This window comes from Schistosoma mansoni, chromosome 6, assembly GCF_000237925.1.
Source record: "Schistosoma mansoni strain Puerto Rico chromosome 6, complete genome".
NCBI classification, from domain to species: Eukaryota; Metazoa; Platyhelminthes; class Trematoda; order Strigeidida; family Schistosomatidae; genus Schistosoma; species Schistosoma mansoni.
Window position 1 is genome coordinate 13,044,241 of NC_031500.1, and position 22,118 is coordinate 13,066,358.

General features: G+C 35.6%; 1 protein-coding gene across 1 annotated transcript; it reads left to right on the forward strand.

The window, feature by feature from the left end:
* Positions 1-4,352: 4,352 nt before the first annotated feature.
* On the forward strand, positions 4,353-22,046 carry Smp_160250 (venom allergen-like (VAL) 23 protein; the record flags this gene model as incomplete). The annotated part of the gene is made up of 5 exons (XM_018798313.1): positions 4,353-4,571; positions 4,754-4,824; positions 4,870-4,960; positions 5,161-5,201; positions 21,947-22,046. 5 exons carry the CDS (start codon positions 4,353-4,355, stop codon positions 22,044-22,046), a joined length of 522 nt encoding a protein of 173 aa, XP_018653267.1.
* Between the last annotated feature and the right edge of the window lie 72 nt (positions 22,047-22,118).

Below are 22,118 nucleotides of genomic sequence, written 5' to 3' on the forward strand. Positions count from 1 at the left end.
CTTCCGAAGGAACTCGGCTTTCATCATGAGACGTCATAATTATTCTTTCTACTGCCAGGGCAGAGTTTGAATGGTTTGAATGATTTTTTCTGGTTAGAGTTTATTTAGCGAGTTGATTTTCTACGGGATGGGGTCGCTAACCCCATACCCAACCCTCCTCCTTTACCCGGGCTTGGGACCGGCAGTAATCCACAGAGTAGCTACAGGCGGAGGTTTTGTCACAACACAGCTGGCGATAATAATGTTGTCTACATATTATGCATTAGTTACACACACAAGACGTGGTTTATCACAAAATAAACAGTACCAACTTATCCAAGTTATGGAACACTCAATATGAGGTGAATACATTGAAACGAGATTTCCTTGATACGGGACGTCAAGCCGATAAACTGAAGTTCTCCAACAAGAACAATGAAAAACTGACCTACAATCTTCCGAAAATCGTAAAAGCCATAGTGATTAGATGTAAAAAACAAGATCTGCGTGTCAGATTAGAAGTGGTAAAAATTTTCCTCTGCTCTGGTAACACCATATGCTTTTTATTGCATCATCCATCGTTTCAATTCTTTCAGAGGTTTGTTTACATAGTTGTCACCTTTCTTTTTTCTTTCTTTAATTGACTGATTTTGTGTATCGTTTGTCATGTTTAGCCCACATACTTTATTCTAGCTACTGATCAAGCCAATTTGACTGGCTAGTAATTAGAATAAAGTATATAGGCTTAACATGACAAACGATACTACAATTTCAACCCGAAAAGTTCTGTGTTACCATTAATCTGTTTTCAGTTACTTCATTGCACAATCATGTTTGTTAACTCTGTGAGTTCTTATCACCAGCTCAATGTTCCGTGACATTTCTTTACAAACTGTACTTATTTATCTGAAACAAAACCTTTTCATGGCCTTAATAACTGTATTGGAATCTTCGCTACATCATGTTACACATATTCACCTCCAATCATCTTCCTACTTATAAGTGTGCCAATATCTGTAAAAAAATTGATTCAACATTACTATAGGTTGTAAGAAGCTGACGGAAACCTAACGAAACAAAATGAATTCGTATTGTTTTGCACCAATCTTTGTTTTTGTTCACTTTGAGATAATAAATGAAACTATGTGCTTGAAATAATTGATCAGCGTCAAAGTGCCAAAACTGGTCAATGAAAGTACCAACTGTTGAAAAAATTAAAAACAGTGCTTTGTTGGTCAGTGCCCCTCTGAAATCATCCAGCGACCTAGCTGTGACCAGTTGTGATAAATTAATGAGCAACAGTCACGTAAAGTGCAATTTAATAAACAAAGATTACTAATCAATGTCATTAACAATAGCTCTTTAGCCATCGTGTTTATTTGCTACATGTTCACTGTGTATAACCACAAAAATCGTTTTCGATTTTTTACAGTGTTGTACATTTGTCAGCAGCAATCTTTCTAATTTCACAGTGATATCTTGTTGTCGTCCTATGTTTTGTGATTATTTGTCTTGTGTGGCAGCTTTTCCGTTACTTCAATAGATCAAGGGTAATCTGATGGTGATCGTGAACTTGATTCTCACATTAATATCACGTGTCCTTTGAAGATACCATGGATGGTATATCCACGACCAACAACTTCATATTTAGGCGGGGTCACCGTCTATCTTCCAAGTGTTATTATCGATCTCAAGGTCTGAACTTCAAGAGTGACGCGCACTTTCGAGGCATCATTCTAGTAAACGCATTACACAGATGAAAACGCACAACGAAACAAACAGTGAGGACGAGAGGATATTTTCAATTCACAGCAACAACTTCATTATGCATCAAAATTGATTGGCACATTCTTTCGACTATTTATAAATACTCACCAAGGACACCAATCATTGGTCACATATTCATTTCGGAGTAATGGTTAAGTATAAATATTTTGACACGTTTTCCAAGCACAACAAAACCACAATGATTATTGTAGTTACAGTCCGTTTTCCTTTCTACACGAGTGGGACGTTAATTTATTTCAGACGAATATCTACACTAGATTCCCTCCTAGTCTCTACTCTACAGGACAGCAACACAACGCAGATCAAGAACACGTGATTAGCCTGACTAGAACGTAAATATATTTCCATATGGTGAGTATCGAAATTATTGTGGATTTTATATTGCTTTACCTTCGGAAAGATACTCTTTTCTTCGAATTTACATTTCCATTGTAAACTAGATAATACATTATAGGGACATGACAAGAACTGGAAAAGACAGTGCAATCGTAAAACTGTAAATCTCAATTGAAACAAGGCTGAAAGATGAAAATCAGTTGGTCAAGGTATCATGTCAACTCTAGAAATGTCAGAGTATTCAGCAATGCTTTCTCATGTTTAGTCTAACACTTTTATTTCGATTCTCCTTTACTATGGTTCAGTGAAGGACATTAAATGAGGTCATTATTTGAACAAGTGCAAAACTGATATGATACGTGACAATTATGAGAGGGTAATTCAGCATTTACATTGCTACGAACATTGTCGACAAATGTCTTTATCCATCATTAACATACAGGCGTGAAACGAAAGACCTTCACTGACTAGTAACTGGTCGTTCACGGAAATACTATACACATAAGATGAGCATTTCATAACTGTTAGGGCGAAATCTGACGACAATTAGAAATCTTTACGACTACAGCTTTACGACTAGGTTCATTATTAGAGCAGTACTAGTAACGAATTAAACCATATTTTGTCAGTCTTACAATCTTCACATGAAGACAAATAATACAAGTTATCGTAAAACCATTTTAAGGATGTAGTATTTGTCAAAATTTATCAAATATCATGACTCTCATAATCAACAATACTGAATAATTTCTGTTCAAAATGGCCACATTTCCACTAAACATTTTGAATTATGGAAATTAATTACTTACTTATTTACGACTGTTACTTCTGATGGAGCAGAGGCCAAAGTCCAACATTCTCCAACCCACTCTTTCCTGGGTCTTCTTTTCTGGTTCTATCCAGTTTTGTTCATTTTTATCATGTCTGTCTCTATTTCTCGGCGTAATATATTCTTTGGTCTTCCTCTTCTCCTTTGACCTTCAGGATTCCATGTGAGGGCTTGACTTGTGACGCAGTTGTGTGATTTCCTCAATTTGTTTCCTATCTCCTTTCAGAGCTTCTTCCTGATTTCTTCCTCTGCTGGAATTCTGGTTTGTTCTATCCTACAGCAGAATGTTGCTGATAGTGTATGACTAACGGATCCGAAGTATCTTGTGTATACAACTGTTAATAAACACTTGTATCATTTGGATGATGACTTTCGTAGTTCTGCACGTCTTCGCGCCATACAGTAGAACTGTCTTGACATTTGTATCGAAAACTGTGATCTTGGTGTCGGTTGACAGTTGTTTTGAGTTCAAGATGTTCTTCACTTGTAAATATGCTGTTCTTGCTTTGCCGATCCGCGCACTCACATCTGCATTTGATCCATCGTGTTCATCAATGATGCTGCCCAGATATGTAAGGGTTTTCACATCTTCCAAATCTTCTCCGTCAAGCGTAATTTGACTGATGCTGCAAACAGGTCAAATAAAGAACCGGCATCAGGTCAGTTGTCCTGTTATAATTATTCAAAATGAAATCAGTGCTTGCTTACTTACTTACATACCTATGCCTGTGACGCCCAATGGAGCATAGTCCACTGACAAACATTCAGCAACCCACTCTGTTCTGGGCACTCCTTTCTAATTTTACTCATGTCTGACCCCCTTTCTCGGTCCAATGTGTTCAGTGACATTATCTTTAATAAATGATACTGCATAATGTTACACTCTTTCCTCATCAATTTTTCAGAAAGATATTTCTGTCTTCAATGTAAAAGCGATCGATAGTGAATAAGGTGTTGTATTCGAGGTTCTCGCTTTTCTGTATTTGTCGGCGAGTATGACATGGGAGGGCCAGAACAACTGCGACGTAAAAATCGTCTAATTAATTCTGAGCTGTCCATTGTATTCCATACTTCCTGTCAGATGTTGAGGTCTTCATGATCCAGTCAATCACCACAAGACAGGGAGAAAGAGGAAGAGTAGTTAGCCTTATCTGACTCCGGAACTTACTGTGAAATGCGGCTGTCCAAATAAAATGAAAAACACTTACTTCTGTAACCTGAGTGAGAACTCTGTGAGGACAACTGATATGTACTCAATCCCACCACCTCAAAGCATGTCGAAATAATAAAGTACAAATACAATTGAAAAAACTATTGTAACCTGAGTGAGAACTCTGTGAGGACAACTGATATGTAATGTGGTTGTGTGAGAGTCTTTGAGTCTGGTGATACAAAGTTCACATGCGATGACAATATCCATATGAGCAAAGGTATAAATATGACTGCGTCTTGGACAAAAACCAGATACCACAGAATGGTGCTCACACTACTGCTTGGCATTTGTTTCTTAGAAGCCGTCTTCGGGATGACCGCAGAGGAAGCGCAACTCATACTGCAAGTACATAATGAGCATCGAGCATACCGAAACCTGTGTGGCGAAAAGGGCATAGTGCCAGCGGAGGAAATACTACAGCCTCTTGTAAGTTTGAGATGATGTGGAAGCCTCGTGCTTTGCACTATAATCTGAATGCGTTTCTTCACATTATTCATGAATACACAATTAATGCTTTTCTTTGGTTTCTATGCTTGTATCAGGAGTGGGACGATGAACTGGCTGCCGCTGCTCAAAGTTGGTCTAAAAAATGCAATCCATATGAAGAAGAACCGATTGGAAATGTTGGTAAATGGAATTCAGTTGGTCGGAATTCCGTTATTCAATCCGAGTTGGCAGGGTAGGTTTCCCAAATGTTGGATTGTTGTGATTGTGCATGTTGTAGAGCTGTTGCATATTGGATGGAAGAATCGAACATTTATAAACACAATACAGACTCCTGTAGTTCAACGTTTGAGTGCAATAGTTACAAGCAGGTATGTGTATACACAAATTATGTGACTGAAGAAACTGCCAAATATCTACATTAATCACTGGACGAGCTTTCCTAAATTCGTTTCTCTAAAATAAATCTAGATAGTTCAAGCAGAAACGGCGTACGTGGGATGCGGTTTTACTAGATGCAGACAATATGAATATCCATCAAACATGTTGATCGCCTGTTACTATTCACCCAAGTAAGTTTTCAGAATTTTCATCCGTCAATGCACATTGTTTTCCATTTCGTACATTTACATAATCACGATTTCATGATTTGTTTTGTTTTGAACGTGAGTGGTTTAAAAGCGTTCCGATGATGTGCAATTCTCTTCATGCTTGCATTCAATTTGTCTCCTGAGTCTGTCAAGCATTTCAAATGTGGATATTCGACTCCCTTCTTACATTTTGCCCATAGATCTGTCTGGTATAAAGATACATTCGACTAAGTAAAACGTGTGTGCAAATGAACGACGGATAGTCATAACCTCTGTTTGTTTTGGTTGTTTCTATTTTAGAGTGAAGAGTGGTCCACCATACACTGACGCAACGAACAGAAGATGCAAAATCTGAATGACATAGGAATGGCAAGGGGGAAGTAGAAAAAGTTAGTGAAAGAGAAATGAAGAACTATATCGCTTGTTTTGTTATATTTATTGACAATTTAATCAGTACTAATAATTTTAAATAAATAATGATGCTGCATAATGGTACACTCTTTCCTTACCAATTGTACAGAAAAACATTTCTTTTTTCAATAATCTATGTAAAAGCGATCGATAGTGAATAAGATCTTTGATTGACAGTTAAGTACTCGTCTCCCTGTTACTGTAAACAAACAAGTTTGTGTAGAATATTAATTGTTGGAAATAAACCATCGCTTACACAGTCTTGAAACATTGTAGACACTAGAATGACGATGCCAACTCAGGTAAACACTAAATAATAATAATAATAATTATAATTATAATTATAATAATAATAATAATTATAATAATAATAATAATACACATTCTGAAAATAATCGTTAGCACTTCGCACTATGGTTCAATAAAATGTGTTTTCATCAGTTCCTCGCAGTGATACAATGAATATTTGCAGGTTGATGACAAATTTTTACCTCAGATTTGGATGAAGAAGTGTTAAGATGGTTTATTGTCAGTGTATACTTTGAGCTTGGTTTTCTCCAACAAGTTGTCGTCCACTACAATATTACCGGAATTTATTGAGTGTATTTATTTTTTTAAGTGTGTGCGAAACATGTCATATACTTCTTCCCAAACTCTGCAATAGGAATAAACCTCTCTGGATTAGGATAACGATACTATGTCATGCACACGTGTCTGACTACTGTTTCCGACCGATCATAGTGTATTTCATCATAACATTACAATGAGGATAATACATATACGGATATAATCAAATGTATTGCTTTGAATCAATCACATCAGACATTCTCTCAATCGAAACATTTATTTATGTGCAGTCGTTAATTTCCAAAATTCTACTCTTTAATTAGATTCATGAATAATTCATATTATGTAACGCCATAGATAAGGCGAAACTGGAGATCTTTTTCACTGGTCAAATACTGCGATATAAAACTCTCAAACTCGTAGTAAATCCTGGTGTCCTACGAGCTACTCACCATGGAAAGGCCTATTACACGTATTAATCTCAATCTCTCACGCTTCACAAAATGACGTAAGATGTCAGGTATAAGGATCAACTTCTATGGAGTTTATGGCGTTGAAGAAGAAATACGATACAAATCAACAGCTGTTTATTTAACCAGTTATTCGAAAATCAATCTTCCATGTAAAATGCAATTTAGGAAAATAAAGCGGATGATATTATACTGTGATAGATGCTGTTTTGTCTTATCGTGTTTTCCTAGAATGATGATAGTGATACCCAATCCTACTGAGAAACTTTAAACTTATTTTCATTATTTCTACATTGTAAGGGATTGCGTGCACAACAATCTATGTGGTTGTAAGTTGAGTTGAGTGGAAGAATTTCGAACTTCAATTCGACCAGTCGATATGAATGTTTCACTAATAGATTTGATGACGAATGATAACCAATTGTTCTCTTACATCGAACTTCACTCGTTTTGAATAGTATCTAACATGAACAGTGGTAACCCCGACAGACATATATTGACAATCATTGTTTTAATTATAGAAGGGGTTTTGTGGAGATTTAGTATTTACTATAGTTGAAAGCGTGAATCAATTGAAGCTAGACCATTGTTTTGTTGTTCGGTGCTCTTTGCTTAATTCTTACTTTCTTTAGTTGAGGATATTTATCAATAAGTCGTTCTGGCACTAGAATTAACCTTAAGGAAATACGTTCATAAATCATCAGGCTATCCACTTGAGAAAAAATTAAAAGTTCCTTTCTGATGCATTGGATTGCAATGATACATGTAATAAATAAAATACTTAACAATTACTGAACCAGAAAACATAAGACAGTCTTAAATCTCATATTTGTCGACTACATTTAATGTTGCTATTTATATCAAATTGATCATACCTGTAAACTGGTGTGAATTCTGTAATCATTATTTTCAGAATATATATATATATATTATTACCGTCCAATCGTAGCATACCGCGTTCATATTCTAGAAATCCCCATCAGTCTTGAGTGGGTGGAAACGCTTCGGTTCCTTCAGAGCCCACGAACAGTGCGTCATGCTTCTCGGAATCTGTCCCAACTAAATTCTCAAATTATCCGTCCATTTTTCAAAATATTCTTCTCATCTCACTCTCAAAATGTTCACTATCCTACTCAAGCATTTATTCATCGTCTTCGGAATATTGGCTACAGGGTTAGACTAGAAGGAGAAATGTTAGAAAATAAAAACAGTCAGGCTGGACACACAAAAATTAGTAGGTACAGTAAACACTAGTAAATAAGGATATATGTTTTGGCTTAAGATAGCATTCAATTATTGAAATAATTCAACCGAGAATAAATAACGAACAGAAAGTGACTTATTTATAGATAAGGCTTGTGTTTATATCTCAATAAGATAATGAGTGATGGAATAAGAACTCAAATGGCCTTCTCAACTTAAAATGTGACGATCTGTTCCACAAGGTATGTACACACATAATAATCTCTCTCCTTTACCATAACTAACAGTGGCGTTCATTATTTATATTATTTGATTTGATTTTACTCAGCTAGTTATCATTTAATCAACATTCAAATTCACTAGAAAGTTTCACTCGCTCAATTCACGGGACTCATGTTCATTTCTACGTAATTACCATTTCATCCATCTATCTCATCCACTTTATATATACTATGTGTAACTTCTCTTGACCTTGGACGCGTATGTGTCTATGTGTACATATACAGATCCAATTCGGTAATATGTATTCTTTGTTACAGTATTAAGCTAAAATATATTTCGAATGTATTAAAACTTATAACTATAATCTTGTCTCATACTTTATTACATACGGTTTTAGCATATTACCACATACCGATTATGCAACAAATTTCGTACTCTATTTCTATGATCTACGTCAATCAGTACAATCCTGAAATTAATCTTACCACTTCTGTTTATATAACTTGTTTACATAGATCTGTTTTGAGTTGGTATTTTATGTTTGTTACTTTATATGTAATATGATTAGTAATGTTTAACAAATTCAATCTCTAATTGAATTAGATTTATCATGTGTAGTGTACACAAATAGTATTTATAATAATTAGTCCCTTTTTATAAATTTCGATAGAGAAATGAGAAGAAGGTGATCAGGATTATGTGATTTATATATATATATATATATATATATATATATATATATATATATATATATATATATATATATATATATATATATGCAATATATTCCGAACAATCTGATCACACGTAGTATACCTGTGAAGATATTTTCAACTGAAGATTGAAAGATCAGCTGTACAGGCTAAAGGTATGTCGTAACAATGATTAATAAAGCACACAAAAACAAACCACTCTGGATAATAAATCAGTACCGCCAGGGTAGGTTAAAGTTAAGAATAAATTGCTTTTTTGAACACATAAATGAGATTTTCAGCGAACTTAGTACACGTCCAGTTTGATGATTTCCTAATTTCCAATTCATCAGATCAACTGCCTGACTGTGTGGTGCATTTCACTCTTAGTGACCAGAGTACAGCAGCATCTCACCCGTACATAGCCTTTGTTGTTCAGCTTGTGTCCAATAGGTTTCGCTGATTCCAAGTACTGCCATTTTGTATCTCTTCATTTAAAATTGCTAATTGACTGGTCTTCCTGGTCCCCCATATTGTTCGAACTTTCCATGTACCTATAAGGAGTGTTGTTCTGGTTGTTAGAAAATGCATCGACTTCCAAAAATCTCGGCCCTCATCATGAGACACCATAATTCTTCCTTCAACTGGGAGGGCAGGGTTTAAATGGCTTTAATTATTTTTTCTGGTTAGCGTTTTTCAGGGAGTTGGTTTTCTACCGGATGGGTTCGTGTGGTGTTTGAATGAATCAAATGATTCCCTTGTATTGATGACTGTTTTTATTTTGAATTCCAAATACAGTTAATGCGTTCGTGCTGATCATATACTTCTTGATTAAATTGCGTTATTGCTGAGATTCTTAGTTCATACAATAATTCAAATACTTCAAATTATCACATTGGCGTCGAGATGAAGCCTGTCTTTGAACAGTTGGATATACATTCAGATTTTATAGCTTTTGAGGATTACATGGAGAGGTTCAAATCTGGGTTATGATCAAGGAGAATTATTAGAATTTTAAGATTGTGGCCCATTTCTTTACATTCATGGAAAAAAGAAGCATACAAATTTATAAAGACTTTGGCACGTCCAGACAAACCGATTTCACTCCCTTGTGTAACCCTCAAGAAATTACTGTCAGATCATGTGAAGCATACAAATTTGGAAGGCTGTTAAGAAGAAAAATTCGATAAAATAACTTGCCAGAACATCGGGAATCCCACTACTTTACTAAGTCGTCGCAGTTCACGAAGATGAGCACAAGTTCGGTGAATGCTTGCTCTATGGCAAGTTTCACCCATATAATTCATGTGTATTTCGTAATTTTAAATGCTTTAAATGTGGTTAAACTGGACACATTCAGTCAGTTTGTAATACCATGGTTCATTTCGCTTAAACTGATGCTAGAGTGGATGTTACTAATGATGACTTGTCCTTATTCACGACTTCTAGAAGCGGTATAACGTCAAATAACAGTCCAGAGTTGAATAAAACCCAGAATCATTGTGAGACAAAAATTTATTATCAACTAACTCCTTATCAAATTTCTCATGTTACTGTACCAGATATGGTTGACGTAATAATTTGCATATTTCTGATTAAATTTCTTACAAGTCTGAGAATAATACGTTGAGTGAGTCAAATCATGACCAAAACCAGATTCAGTTTCCGTAGATGCCGATTTTCTTAATGATCCATTATTCTCTAATGAAACTCTTAAAAATTTTGAGAGAAGTATTTCAGAAGTAACGAATTCTGATATCATATCAAGTGTCATTGATCCTCACAATGAATTTATCTCCAATGTTATTCCTAATGAATGTGACAACTATGCTACGAATGAGTCGAATTCTGGTCATATTTCTGATATTATTGTATCAGATGTTAAATATTATCAAAAACAATGTTTGTTGAGTAGAATCCTTAGTCAGTGGTATGACGAATCAAAGAGAATAGAAAGTTTTCCCAAAGCAGTCAGAGAACCAGTTTGCCCAGATATGGAGTTTGCACAGGCAGAGAATCCAAATGAAGTACAAGGTTATCCCAATCAGCATGAGGTAGATGAATGTTTTCCACTCGATTGTTTTGCAGGTAAATCAAGCCCAGATAAGGCACATGTGTTAATTACACATTTCAATGCATATCTATCTGTGTATTCTAATAGGAAAAACAAAAACAATATGTATCATAATTTTTATTCAAGTCAAATTCACATGATGGAATGCCTCAAAATGTATATCAGCGTGTATCCTTAAATACTCACATACAGTAATTGAGATTTGAGAAGATAATGCAAAACGGGAAAGTCAAAATGGCTATAACATTGCGACGTAAGGACAGAACATTATTTCGTGGGCGACGATAGTGTTGGTCAGTCTATGATGCAAATTCTAAATATCAGTGATTTCACTACACAACTGAATTGATAATAGTATACAATTTCATGAATCAGGTAAGTCTGTTCCGATTTCGGCTGTTCATTCTAATACTAACGAAGACATTCTAGATAATACGGAGTCTGCATCCAATACACTGTCGGACAGATGTAAGGTGGGCTTAAGAAGATGACGTACAATCGATTACAGACATTTACACTCCAATTTCGGCTGTGAAGGATGTAGTATTTGAATGAATCAATGATTCCGTTGTATTGATGACTGTTTTGATTTTGAATTGAAGTTCACAATTCTTCATTAGTACCAGTCTTGGTGTTCGTACTTTTTGTCATGAGAATTTCAGTTGTTTCTCATTCCTTTGAGTATAAGAATAAGCGACGCTGATATAACAGTACTGTCTGTTTTGCTACATGTATTTAGCCTTGACATATAGATGCTAAAGTTTTTTAGTATGAAATGGATATTATTTTGAGTCACTACCTCTAACATCCAACGTAGTTCAGAAGGAAAACCAATTTTTATGTGAGGTGATTAGAACGCAGGTGCTATATCCAAACAAAGAATTATTGAATCATAACCACTAAGAATTATTTGTCGACCATTGTTACATATAATTTTATTGGATATTAAGTGACTGTTTATATATATATAGCTTGCTTTTGTATAATAATTACTATTAATTTAATAGTGTGCTGCAGTCCGACCTGCTTGTATATAAACCACGTATGTCTGAAAAATACTCTACATGCAGTAGAGGCTGATATTTTTGTTCTGAACTAAACGGGATGCATTGGGCTAAGAGCTTGTACACAGAGAATTAATAAGCACTCAGTAATGACTCAAGGCTGTTCGTGCTGGTTAACAAATGATTGGTTTAGCATGAGGACAAGGTCACAGATGTCTATATTCTGATTAGCGATTTTGTCAGGTGATATTTAACAGGGACATGTCGTAACAGAAAAATTATCATATCTTATTTCGTACTGCCAGTGTAAAATGATTCATTTAGAGGCATCGTTTGGCAGAAAACTTATTGGCTTTGAAAGAAATTGTTGTGTTAGTGAAAACAAATTGACCTGTACCATTCTCGCTATCGTTCAGGTTACCCTGAATACTGGCCGCTACTAAATAAAAATGGATAAATCCTCCTCTAATCATATACTTCGATCCATAGTTGCAAACAACTGGAATTTCATTTGGTGACTTGAGGCTTCCACATTTTTCAAACTCACAGCTAATATGTGTAATATCAGTATATTATAAGTGAAAGAGACTAAATAATATGAACTATATTCAGTACCGAGCATAATATCAAAATCTCTTGTGTTCTACGATGTTATTTCGAGATTTGTCATTTCGAGTTGATCTATCTGGATTTGTCGAATGGAATCAGATAATACCATTCCCTACGACAAGTTAGTCCTTGTTTACCTTTTTCACTAATCACCGAGTATAGATAACAAATTGACTGGTTTGGCTCTACACGCAACAATCTTTCAATGATCTAACTAATCATTAGGCTTCACAGTTGCAAATCCACAATGACTGTGTTAACTTCTGATCACAATAACCATTCACGGAAATAAGTTGTGTTTGGAATGTAAAGTGTTGCAGTAATGAATTTTCACATTAGTTATAGCATAAATACGTTCAAAGTGTTTCATATGGGAACGTCAAAGATGTTTTGAGTAAGAGGTTGGACAATGTTGTTTATGATGTTCATTAACAATGGCCATGATCCAACAAATCATGTAAATTTAATGCAATAAATGAGGAGAAATTTCAGCCGCTTTCAGTCAGAGAATTGTAATAATAATTAGAACGTTTTGAGTGAATCAGATAATGTGTCAAAAGAGTCAAGGTTACAAGGACTCATGACATTCATGATCTGAAATTCAAGTCAATTGAAACAATAGAATGTGACATTAGGAATGAACTAAATCAAATAAAATGATACAACGGAGGTTTGAACAAGAACAAATTCAATATTAACTGTTAAAACATTTAAGGCGAGATAGTTATGCAGATTGATTAGAACCCGTTTATTCTTTTGATTGAACAAAATATTTGTGAAATTTACAGTTTATTTGAGAATAATGTAATATTAATTTACTATGATTTTCACTCAAAGGCGAGGATTGGCAAAGCAAGGGCAGCATTCCTACAATTGAAGAACATATGGAACTCAAAACAACTGTCGACCAAAATCAAAGTCACATACTTCAATACGAACGTCAAGACATCCCTATTGTATGTAGCTGAAACATGGAGAACTACCACAATCATTTTGAAATAGAAGTCTTTAAAAACAATTTCGTGTGCATGATACTCAATATCCGGACGCAATCAATAACAGTCTATTATGTCTGAGATAAAAAATAAGCTTCCATCTTATGTGGAAATTAGTTAAAGACAGTGTTACTGGATAGGACGTATATAACGGAAATCATGTAACTGCATTTAGTGGCAAATGTCAACTTGTAATCCTGAAGGGAAACATAAATGCGGGGGGCCAAACTGAACAATGCACCGATAATCGGAAGCAGATATGACTGTGATGAATAGCAGCTGGAAAGAACTGTGATGTTTTGCTTGGAATAGTGTTGTACTGAGATTGCTGGTGGGTAGCTTATGCTTCTCCTCGAGAGGTAACAGAAGTAAGTAATGATTTTCACAGAAATCTACGTAAGTGGTATGATCCGTGATATTCCCGCTTATCTTCGATCGCGAATTGTTTATGTAGAAATATGAAAAATATTCACAAATAAAATCAACACAAATTGTAATTATGTATCAATTTATTTTGAGTTTTAAGAGGTCGAATATTATTATCCAATATGTGCGTGAACTATTTTGAAATTCTCCTGCTTTCTCTTTTGTCTCTGATTATCATCATTTGCTGAAATTCAACGGTATCGTGAATACATTATGTAGTAATAATCTTCGAGACGCAAATTCAATTACTGAATAGATATTTTTCAGGTAGATTGTCGAGAAATGGAAGAAAAGAGAGAGAGATTTCATTCCATCATTCCATTTAAGATCATGGTTCATATTCTTCATTCGACTAGAATGTACACAAGCAATCAACTTATATTATTATTGTATAAATTTTAATCCATAAAATTCTTAGGAAGTGAAACAAAAAATATAGAATAGTATTAGCCATCAACATGACATTTTATGCTGTCCTACTTGTCATTACTTAAAAAACAATGTCTATGTTTCACCAAAAACTCAAACAGCATATAAGCGATGTTTCACATCCCATTGTGTCTATAAATTAACATGTATGTGCGGAAACACATTCATAGAAAGGAGCAATCCAGATCAACAATTAATGACTACAGAAACATATGAATTGCAATGGTGAAATAAGACCACAGGATAGAGAGACATCATCCTCCATTGCGAAACATTTCATTAAGACTGGTCATAAGGTTGATAACAAGTGAGCATTTGTAGTGTAGTACAAAAGCCTTCAAGGACGTGTACTAACTTCACCGAAACCCCATTTACGTGTTCAAAAACAATTTGTTCTTACCCAAATCTTACTGAAGAGGATGTGGAGTATCTTGGCAGTTGCTGCTACATTTGCTTTCAGTGCCTCTGCCGGGATGTTGTCTGGTCCCGCTGCTTTGCCGGAATCCATCATCCTGTATAACAATACCCTGTTGAAGACTTTTCCTGGTATTGAGAGGAGAGTGATGCCCCTGTAGTTGTCGCACTTGCTCAGATCGCCTTTCTTTGGTATTTTGATCAGAAGTCCTCTTTTACAGTCTGTTGGTACTTGTTCTTCGTCCCAAATCTTACTGAAGAGAATGTGGAGTATCTTGGCAGTTGCTGCTACATTTGCTTTCAGTGCCTCTGCCGGGATGTTGTCTGGTCCCGCTGCTTTGCCGCTCTTGATTTGTCTAATGGCCATGCTGATCTCTTCAATTGTTGGTGGGCCAACATCGATTGGGAGGTCTGTGGGTGCTGCTCCGATGTTGTGTGGGTTCAGTGGAGTTGGTCGATTCATGCGTTCCTTGAAGTGTTCTATCCACCTGTTTCGTTGTTCTTCAATGTCGGTGATTACTTTGCCTTCCTTGCATTTCACTGGTTTTTCTGGCTTACGGTAATTTCCAGCAAGTTTCTTTGTTGTATCATACAGTTGTCTCATGTTTCCCTCTCTTGCAGCCTTTTCCGCTGTCATCGCTAAATCTTCCACATATTTACGTTTGTCGGTTCTGATGCTCCTCTTCACTTGCTTGTTTGCCTCTGTGTATTCGGCTTGTGCCTTGGCTTTTTCCGCTCTGGTTCGGCTGATATTGATTGCTGACTTCTTGTTCCTTCTTTCTTCAATTTTATCCAGTGTACCAACAGTGATCCATTCCTTGTGATGGTGCTTCTTTTGGCCCACTTGGACCTCTTGACATGTTGAAGCGGTTGCCTCCTTGATACCTTTCCAGTTGCTCTCCATGGTAGTTCCCTCTCCATTGAGTAGATCATGAAAGGCTTCGAACCTGTTGCAGAGGCCTATGTTGAATTTGTTGATTTTGTCAGCATCTCGAAGAAAGGCCTTGTTAAACTTGTGTGATGTTGTCCACGCTGCTGTCCAGTGCTTATTGAGTTTTAGTTTCATCTTGGCGATGAGCAAATGATGATCGGATGTCATACCAGCTTCTCTCCTGGTTCTCACATCTTCCGTCGTCCTCCTGAACGTTTTGTTGATGCTGATATGGTCGATTTGATACTGTGTAGTGTGATCCGGTGAAATCCAAGCGGCTTTGTGTATGTTTTTGTGTGGGAATATGGTGCCACCTATGACCAGTTTATTGAAGGCACATAGGTTTGCAAATCTCTCACCATTTTCGTTCCTTTCTCACAGTCCATGTCGTCCCATGACGTCTTCGTATCCAGTGTTGTCCATTCCAACCTTGGCATTGAAATCTCCCATCAGAATGATGAGGTCCTTGGTTGGGCACTTCTCGAACATTGACTGCAACCTGTCGTAGAATTGGTCTTTAGCGTCTTCATCGTAGTCGTTGGTAGGCGCATGGCATTGGATGACGTTCATTGTAATGCCCTCTCTCTTTGTTTTGAAGGAGGCTTTGATGATCCTTGGTCCATGAGTTTCCCATCCATAAGCGCATTATGTGCTTTTCTGGACAGCATCAATGCAACTCCTTGTGTATGTGGGGCGTTTTCTTCTACATGACCGGAGTGTAACAGAAGTTCTCCTGAACACAGTCGTTGTTATTCAACCCACGTTCAATGTGTTTCGCTGATTCCAAGAACCTCCAGGTTGTATTTTCTCATTTCTGCAGCAATTTGGAAAACTCTTCCGGTCTCCGACATTGTCCGGACATTCCATGTACCTATAAAAATTGTCGCTCTGGTTGTAAGAAGGTGCATCGGCCTCATGACTTCCGAAGGAACTCGGCTTTCATCATGAGACGTCATAATTATTCTTTCTACTGCCAGGGCAGAGTTTGAATGGTTTGAATGATTTTTTCTGGTTAGAGTTTATTTAGCGAGTTGATTTTCTACGGGATGGGGTCGCTAACCCCATACCCAACCCTCCTCCTTTACCCGGGCTTGGGACCGGCAGTAACACCCAGAGGAGCTACAGGCGGAGTTACTGATTGACGTAGATCATAGTAATAGAGTACGAAATTTGTTGAATAATCGGTATGTGTTAATACGCTAAAACCGTATGTAATAAAGTATGAGACAGGATTATAGTTATAAGTTTTAATACATTCGAAATGTATTTTAGCTTAATACTGTAACAAAGAATACATACTACTGAGATGGGTCTGTGTAAGTGTACATAGACACACATAGACACATAAAATAATATAAAGTGGATGAGATAGATGGATGAAATGGTAATTACGTAAGAATGAACATGAGTCCCGTGAATTGAGCGAGCAAAACTTTCTAATGATCTCAAACATAATTTGAACGTTGATTAAATGTTTACTAGCTGATTGAAAGCACATCAAATAATATAAACATTAAAGGCGATTGTTAATACTGGTAAAGAAGAGAGAGACGGTAATCTAACTGTCATCCTTGCAGATTGGCCAAATTTTTTTGATAGCAAACAGTATTATCTTGAAATTCTCAAGATTTTTTATACATTTTTGACTTTTATCAAGCAATCACTTTTCTGCTTCTTCTTTTATTTTGCGATTGTTGGTATTCTATACGTCCAAGTGCAGTTTGTTGTATATCATATTCTGTGTTAACCATGTGGTTAACGTAACAGGTTTTCACACGTAAGTAATCATGATTAAAATTAATAATGAATCACTTTCAAAATAAAATCTAGTGGAGGAAGATCCATATTTTGCTGTATATACTTATGGAAATTATCATAAAATGTTTAACCTAATCATTTTTTTTAAACTACCAGGTGGCGGATATCCAATGAGAATTGCATTCAACACTGAGTGAAAAGACTCATTGTTTAGACCTCACTACTGTTGAAGCTGAAGTTAATTATCAAGCAGACTAACTAAATTCTTAACTTTGCCTTACCGAATAGAAGTATCAGATAATATGAGTGGGATAATTCGAACAAAACAAATACTACCGAATTTGAAATAATTACAGTTTTCAATGAAAGTAGACTCTTCACTAAACGTTTCAAAAACTGCGTTCTGGATTATTTGTACTTGCAAAAGACAGTAAACAACTAAAATCGAAATCCTTAACACATTTGTTTCACTTTTCCATACTTATCCATGTTAATATGCGGTCTTTTCATTCTCGACCCTTTTTTCCCGATCTTTTCATAATCGCCTTTTTTCTTGCACCTTTACCATTAGGTTTCGACGAAATGTTGTAAAACAGATTAAGTGATGGTCATCATTATTTCTCGTTACCATTTCAATGCTTTTTCGCGATTACTTTCATGATAACAAACTAACTTCTCGCCTTATTATTAACACCTTGAATATTTTCCATGTGGTGGACTAAATAATTTATGATTTTCATCAAATCACTCGAAATATCATTCTCAATGGTTTAGTGGATTTCGACAACTCAACGTTCACCTGTTTTTGCTTATTGAGGGATGATAATAAATAAAATGTGTCTATTTTTTGAGGTATTATTTAATTGGAAATTTGATAAGTAAATGAATCGGTCTTATCCTTTCTTAATATTAGTTGACGAATGAGTTCATTATACTACAGTTTATATTACACTGTTAGTCGATATATAAGCAATGAAAGTTATCAAAATATCAGAAATAGAAAAACGTTCATTCGACAAACTACAGGAGCACAATTACATTATCACATGCGAAATTGAGACCTGAGTTCGAGGTACTGAGGTAAGTGGCGAACCACTCAGCTACTCAGTAACAGTCCGATGGATTTCGTTTCTGAAACCCGGTTATTAAGTTTCACAACAGTATTATTGTGGTCTGTCATTCATATCTGTTGTCGTTATGTCATGATGTGTACGAAATTATGTTATGTATATGACTGGATCGTCTAATTTCTATCTTGATAACTCCGGATCTGTTGGACAAACATTCACAATGAATGGTCAAATTGAAGTTCGAAATTGTTTCACTCAACCTATCCTATAACCACATTGATTACTGTGCATGCAATCCCTTACATTGAAAATTAATGAAAATCAGTTTAAAGGTTCTCAGTGTACTTGGGTGTCACTATCATCATTCCAGGAAATAACAATAAGACACACCAGGCACCTATCACTGCATGACATCATTCAGTTAATTTTCTAAAATTGCATTTTACATGGAAGATTGATTTTCGAATCAATGGTTAAATATATAGCAGTGGACTTGTATTGTATCTTTCTCATTATATAAAATACTCACTAATCATTTGATTCGTATCAATGAATGTATGATTTGTATGGACAGTCATCATTAAATATCTATTAACACACAAGTAAACTATCAGGGTAAGGTAGTTCAGTATGCAGACATTTCCAAAGTAAATGTTAGAATTCGACAACTAAAAGGTATCGATTTTTAATTTCGTATTGAATAATTATCGATATGTACAAACCATAATCTGATAAACGTTTGTACATTGTTACTCACCTGAGCCTGTTACTCAATCTCGAATCACAGACCATCAAAAATAAATGTCCAATCAACCTTTGTATTAGTGAGTGCTGTGCTGATTGCAAATGCTCTTACCTGTAACCATGTTATCAAAAATACATCCATGCACCAGTCTCTCAAAAGTCTCATTCTCTCCTTACTGTCTATATTGCTCCGTGGGGCGATAGTGAACTGTGTCTACTCTTTACGTTTATTTATGTTCACGTTTTGATTTTTGTTTGCATTGCATTGATTTTGTGGATCGATGAATACATGAACCACAATTATTTCATAAATGTTTATACCTTTCCGGTACGTTTGAATTTTGCGTTACGATCACACGGTATTTATTACAAAGTGCTTATAAATCGTTATATGCTAGTTTATAAATCAATATTAACATACAGTTAACCCTTGAAGAAAAATGGTTCGACTGACACAAAAACGAGCTCGAAAAAGTTCTATTTCTTCAGATATTAACAACTCTGCTCTTACCTATACCCCATGCTCTGCAACTCCTGTTGCACCAGATAATAGTGGAAGTTATAAATAAGGTTATAAATAAGCTTAAGGTTTCGAAAGGTCACGGAACAGACGGGATTTCATCATTTCTCTACAAATATGGTGGTCCAGATAATCCACTTCTTCTCCTTAAGCTGTTTACTCTCTCTATGAAATCAGGCTCTTATCCTGACCGTTGGAAAACCGCGTAAATCATACCACGTTACAAATCCGGAGATAAGACTGACATGAACAACTATCGGCCAATAAATATTACTCCAGTTATCTCTAGGATTATTTAAAAAATTATTAGTGACGAACTATCCAACTATTTATTGACTGAACAATTTATTGATGATTCGCAACATGGATTTCTTAAAAATCAATCTTGTATGACATGTCATTTTGACTTCTTTAATTTAGTCTATTCTCTTCGTAGCCAAGGATATCTAGTATTAGTGCTATACCTGGACATTTCTAAGGCCTTCGAAATGGTCAACCACCAACTTCTCATAGGTAAACTCGCATCTTATGAGGTCCAAAACCCGTTACTAGCCTGGTTTGATTCCTTCCTCAGCAATCGACATCAAATAGTTAAAATGAACTCTTCATTGTCGAATGCCGTCCCTGTTAGAAGTGGGGTAATTCAGGGTAGTGTCTTAGGTCCTTTGCTCTTTTTAGTTTTCATTAATGATATTTGTGAGTGTTTTAGTGTGGGTAAGTCCCTTATGTTTGCAGACGATCTTAAGGTAGTGTATTCATTTTCTCCAAATGAGCTGAACAATATTCAAAATTGTATCAGCACGGAGCTTAACAAGGTAGCACATTGGTGCTCAAAATGATAACTGGAGCTCAATACAGCTAAATGTGGATGGTTATGCTTCGGTGATACATCACTCAACCTCGATCTTACCATAAATGGTGGAATGTTATTTAGGATACACTCAGTAGTAGATATAAGACTTAGGTACTCCGACGACTTGTCGTTAACTGAACAGATAATGAAACAAACGTCCAAGTCTCAACGCCTTATAGGTTACATAACTCGAAAACTTAAGACTGGAATCAGTTTAGAGACGATTTACACTTCGTACTCTTGGAACTGATAGTGTCTTGACATATAATTCGAGGTGTAGTAAACTAGGGCTTGACTCTTTATGGAAGAGGAGACTCAAACTTAACATTATCTTCTTTTTCAAAATACTTAACAAACTCTCCTTCACATCCAACCAGGCGATTCAATACGCTAAAGCCTCACATTACGACATTCGTAACTCCTTGTCCTTAGCGAAACAAACATATTCTAAATCTTCTCTCTATATGAATTACTTTGCCTGTAAGTTTTCTAGGCTCTGGAATTATTTACCTCAAACTATCCGTATGTTAAACTCTCTCCCATTGTTTGTCCGCTCAATTAATGCCTTTTGCTCCTCTGAAAATGTATTATATGCTCTAGCGCCTGCAAGTGTATCTTACTCCACAAGTGAGATTGTCGGAACTTTTGGTGTTTAACCTCTTACTTGCTATCATTGTTTTGTTGTTCCGTTCTCTTTGCTTTAATCTTACTTTCTCTAGTTGTAGATAATTATCAATAACTCGCTTTGGCACTAGAAATAACCTTACAGAACATCAGGCTATCCACTTAAGAATAAATGACAAGTTCCCTGGTGTTGCATTAGCCTGCAATATATAAACTATTTATCAATTACTAAACCAGCAAACATAAAACTTTCTTATATTTCATGTTTGCTCTCTACATTAAATGTTGATTTTTATAACAATCTGATCATGCCTGTAAACTGGTGTTAATTCTGTAAATATTATTTTCAGAATGTGTATTATTATTATTATTATAATTATTATTATTATTATAATTATAATTATTATTATTATTATTAAGACTCATTCATATCCGCAATCGTGATTCCAGTGTCTACTATGTTTCAAGACTGTGTAAGCGATGTTCAGATTACAACAATCAATATTCTACACAAACTTGTTTGTTTACAGTAACAGGGAGACGAGTACTTAACTGTCAATCAAAGATCTTATTCACTATCGATCGCTTTTACATAGATTATTGAAAAAAGAAATGTTTTTCTGTACAATTGGTAAGGAAAGAGTGTACCATTATGCAGCATCATTATTTATTTAAAATTATTAGTACTGATTAAATTGTCATTAAATATAACGAAACAACTGATTTAATTTTTCACCTCTCTTCCTTTAACTCCTACTTCCCTTTGCCTTTTATTTTATTCAGATTCGCATTCAGATACTTGCATCTTCTGTTCGTTGCGTCAGTGTATGGTGGACCACTCTTCACTCTAAAATAGAAACAACCAAAACAAACAGAGGTTATGACTATCCGTCGTTCATTTGCACACACGTTTTACTTAGTCG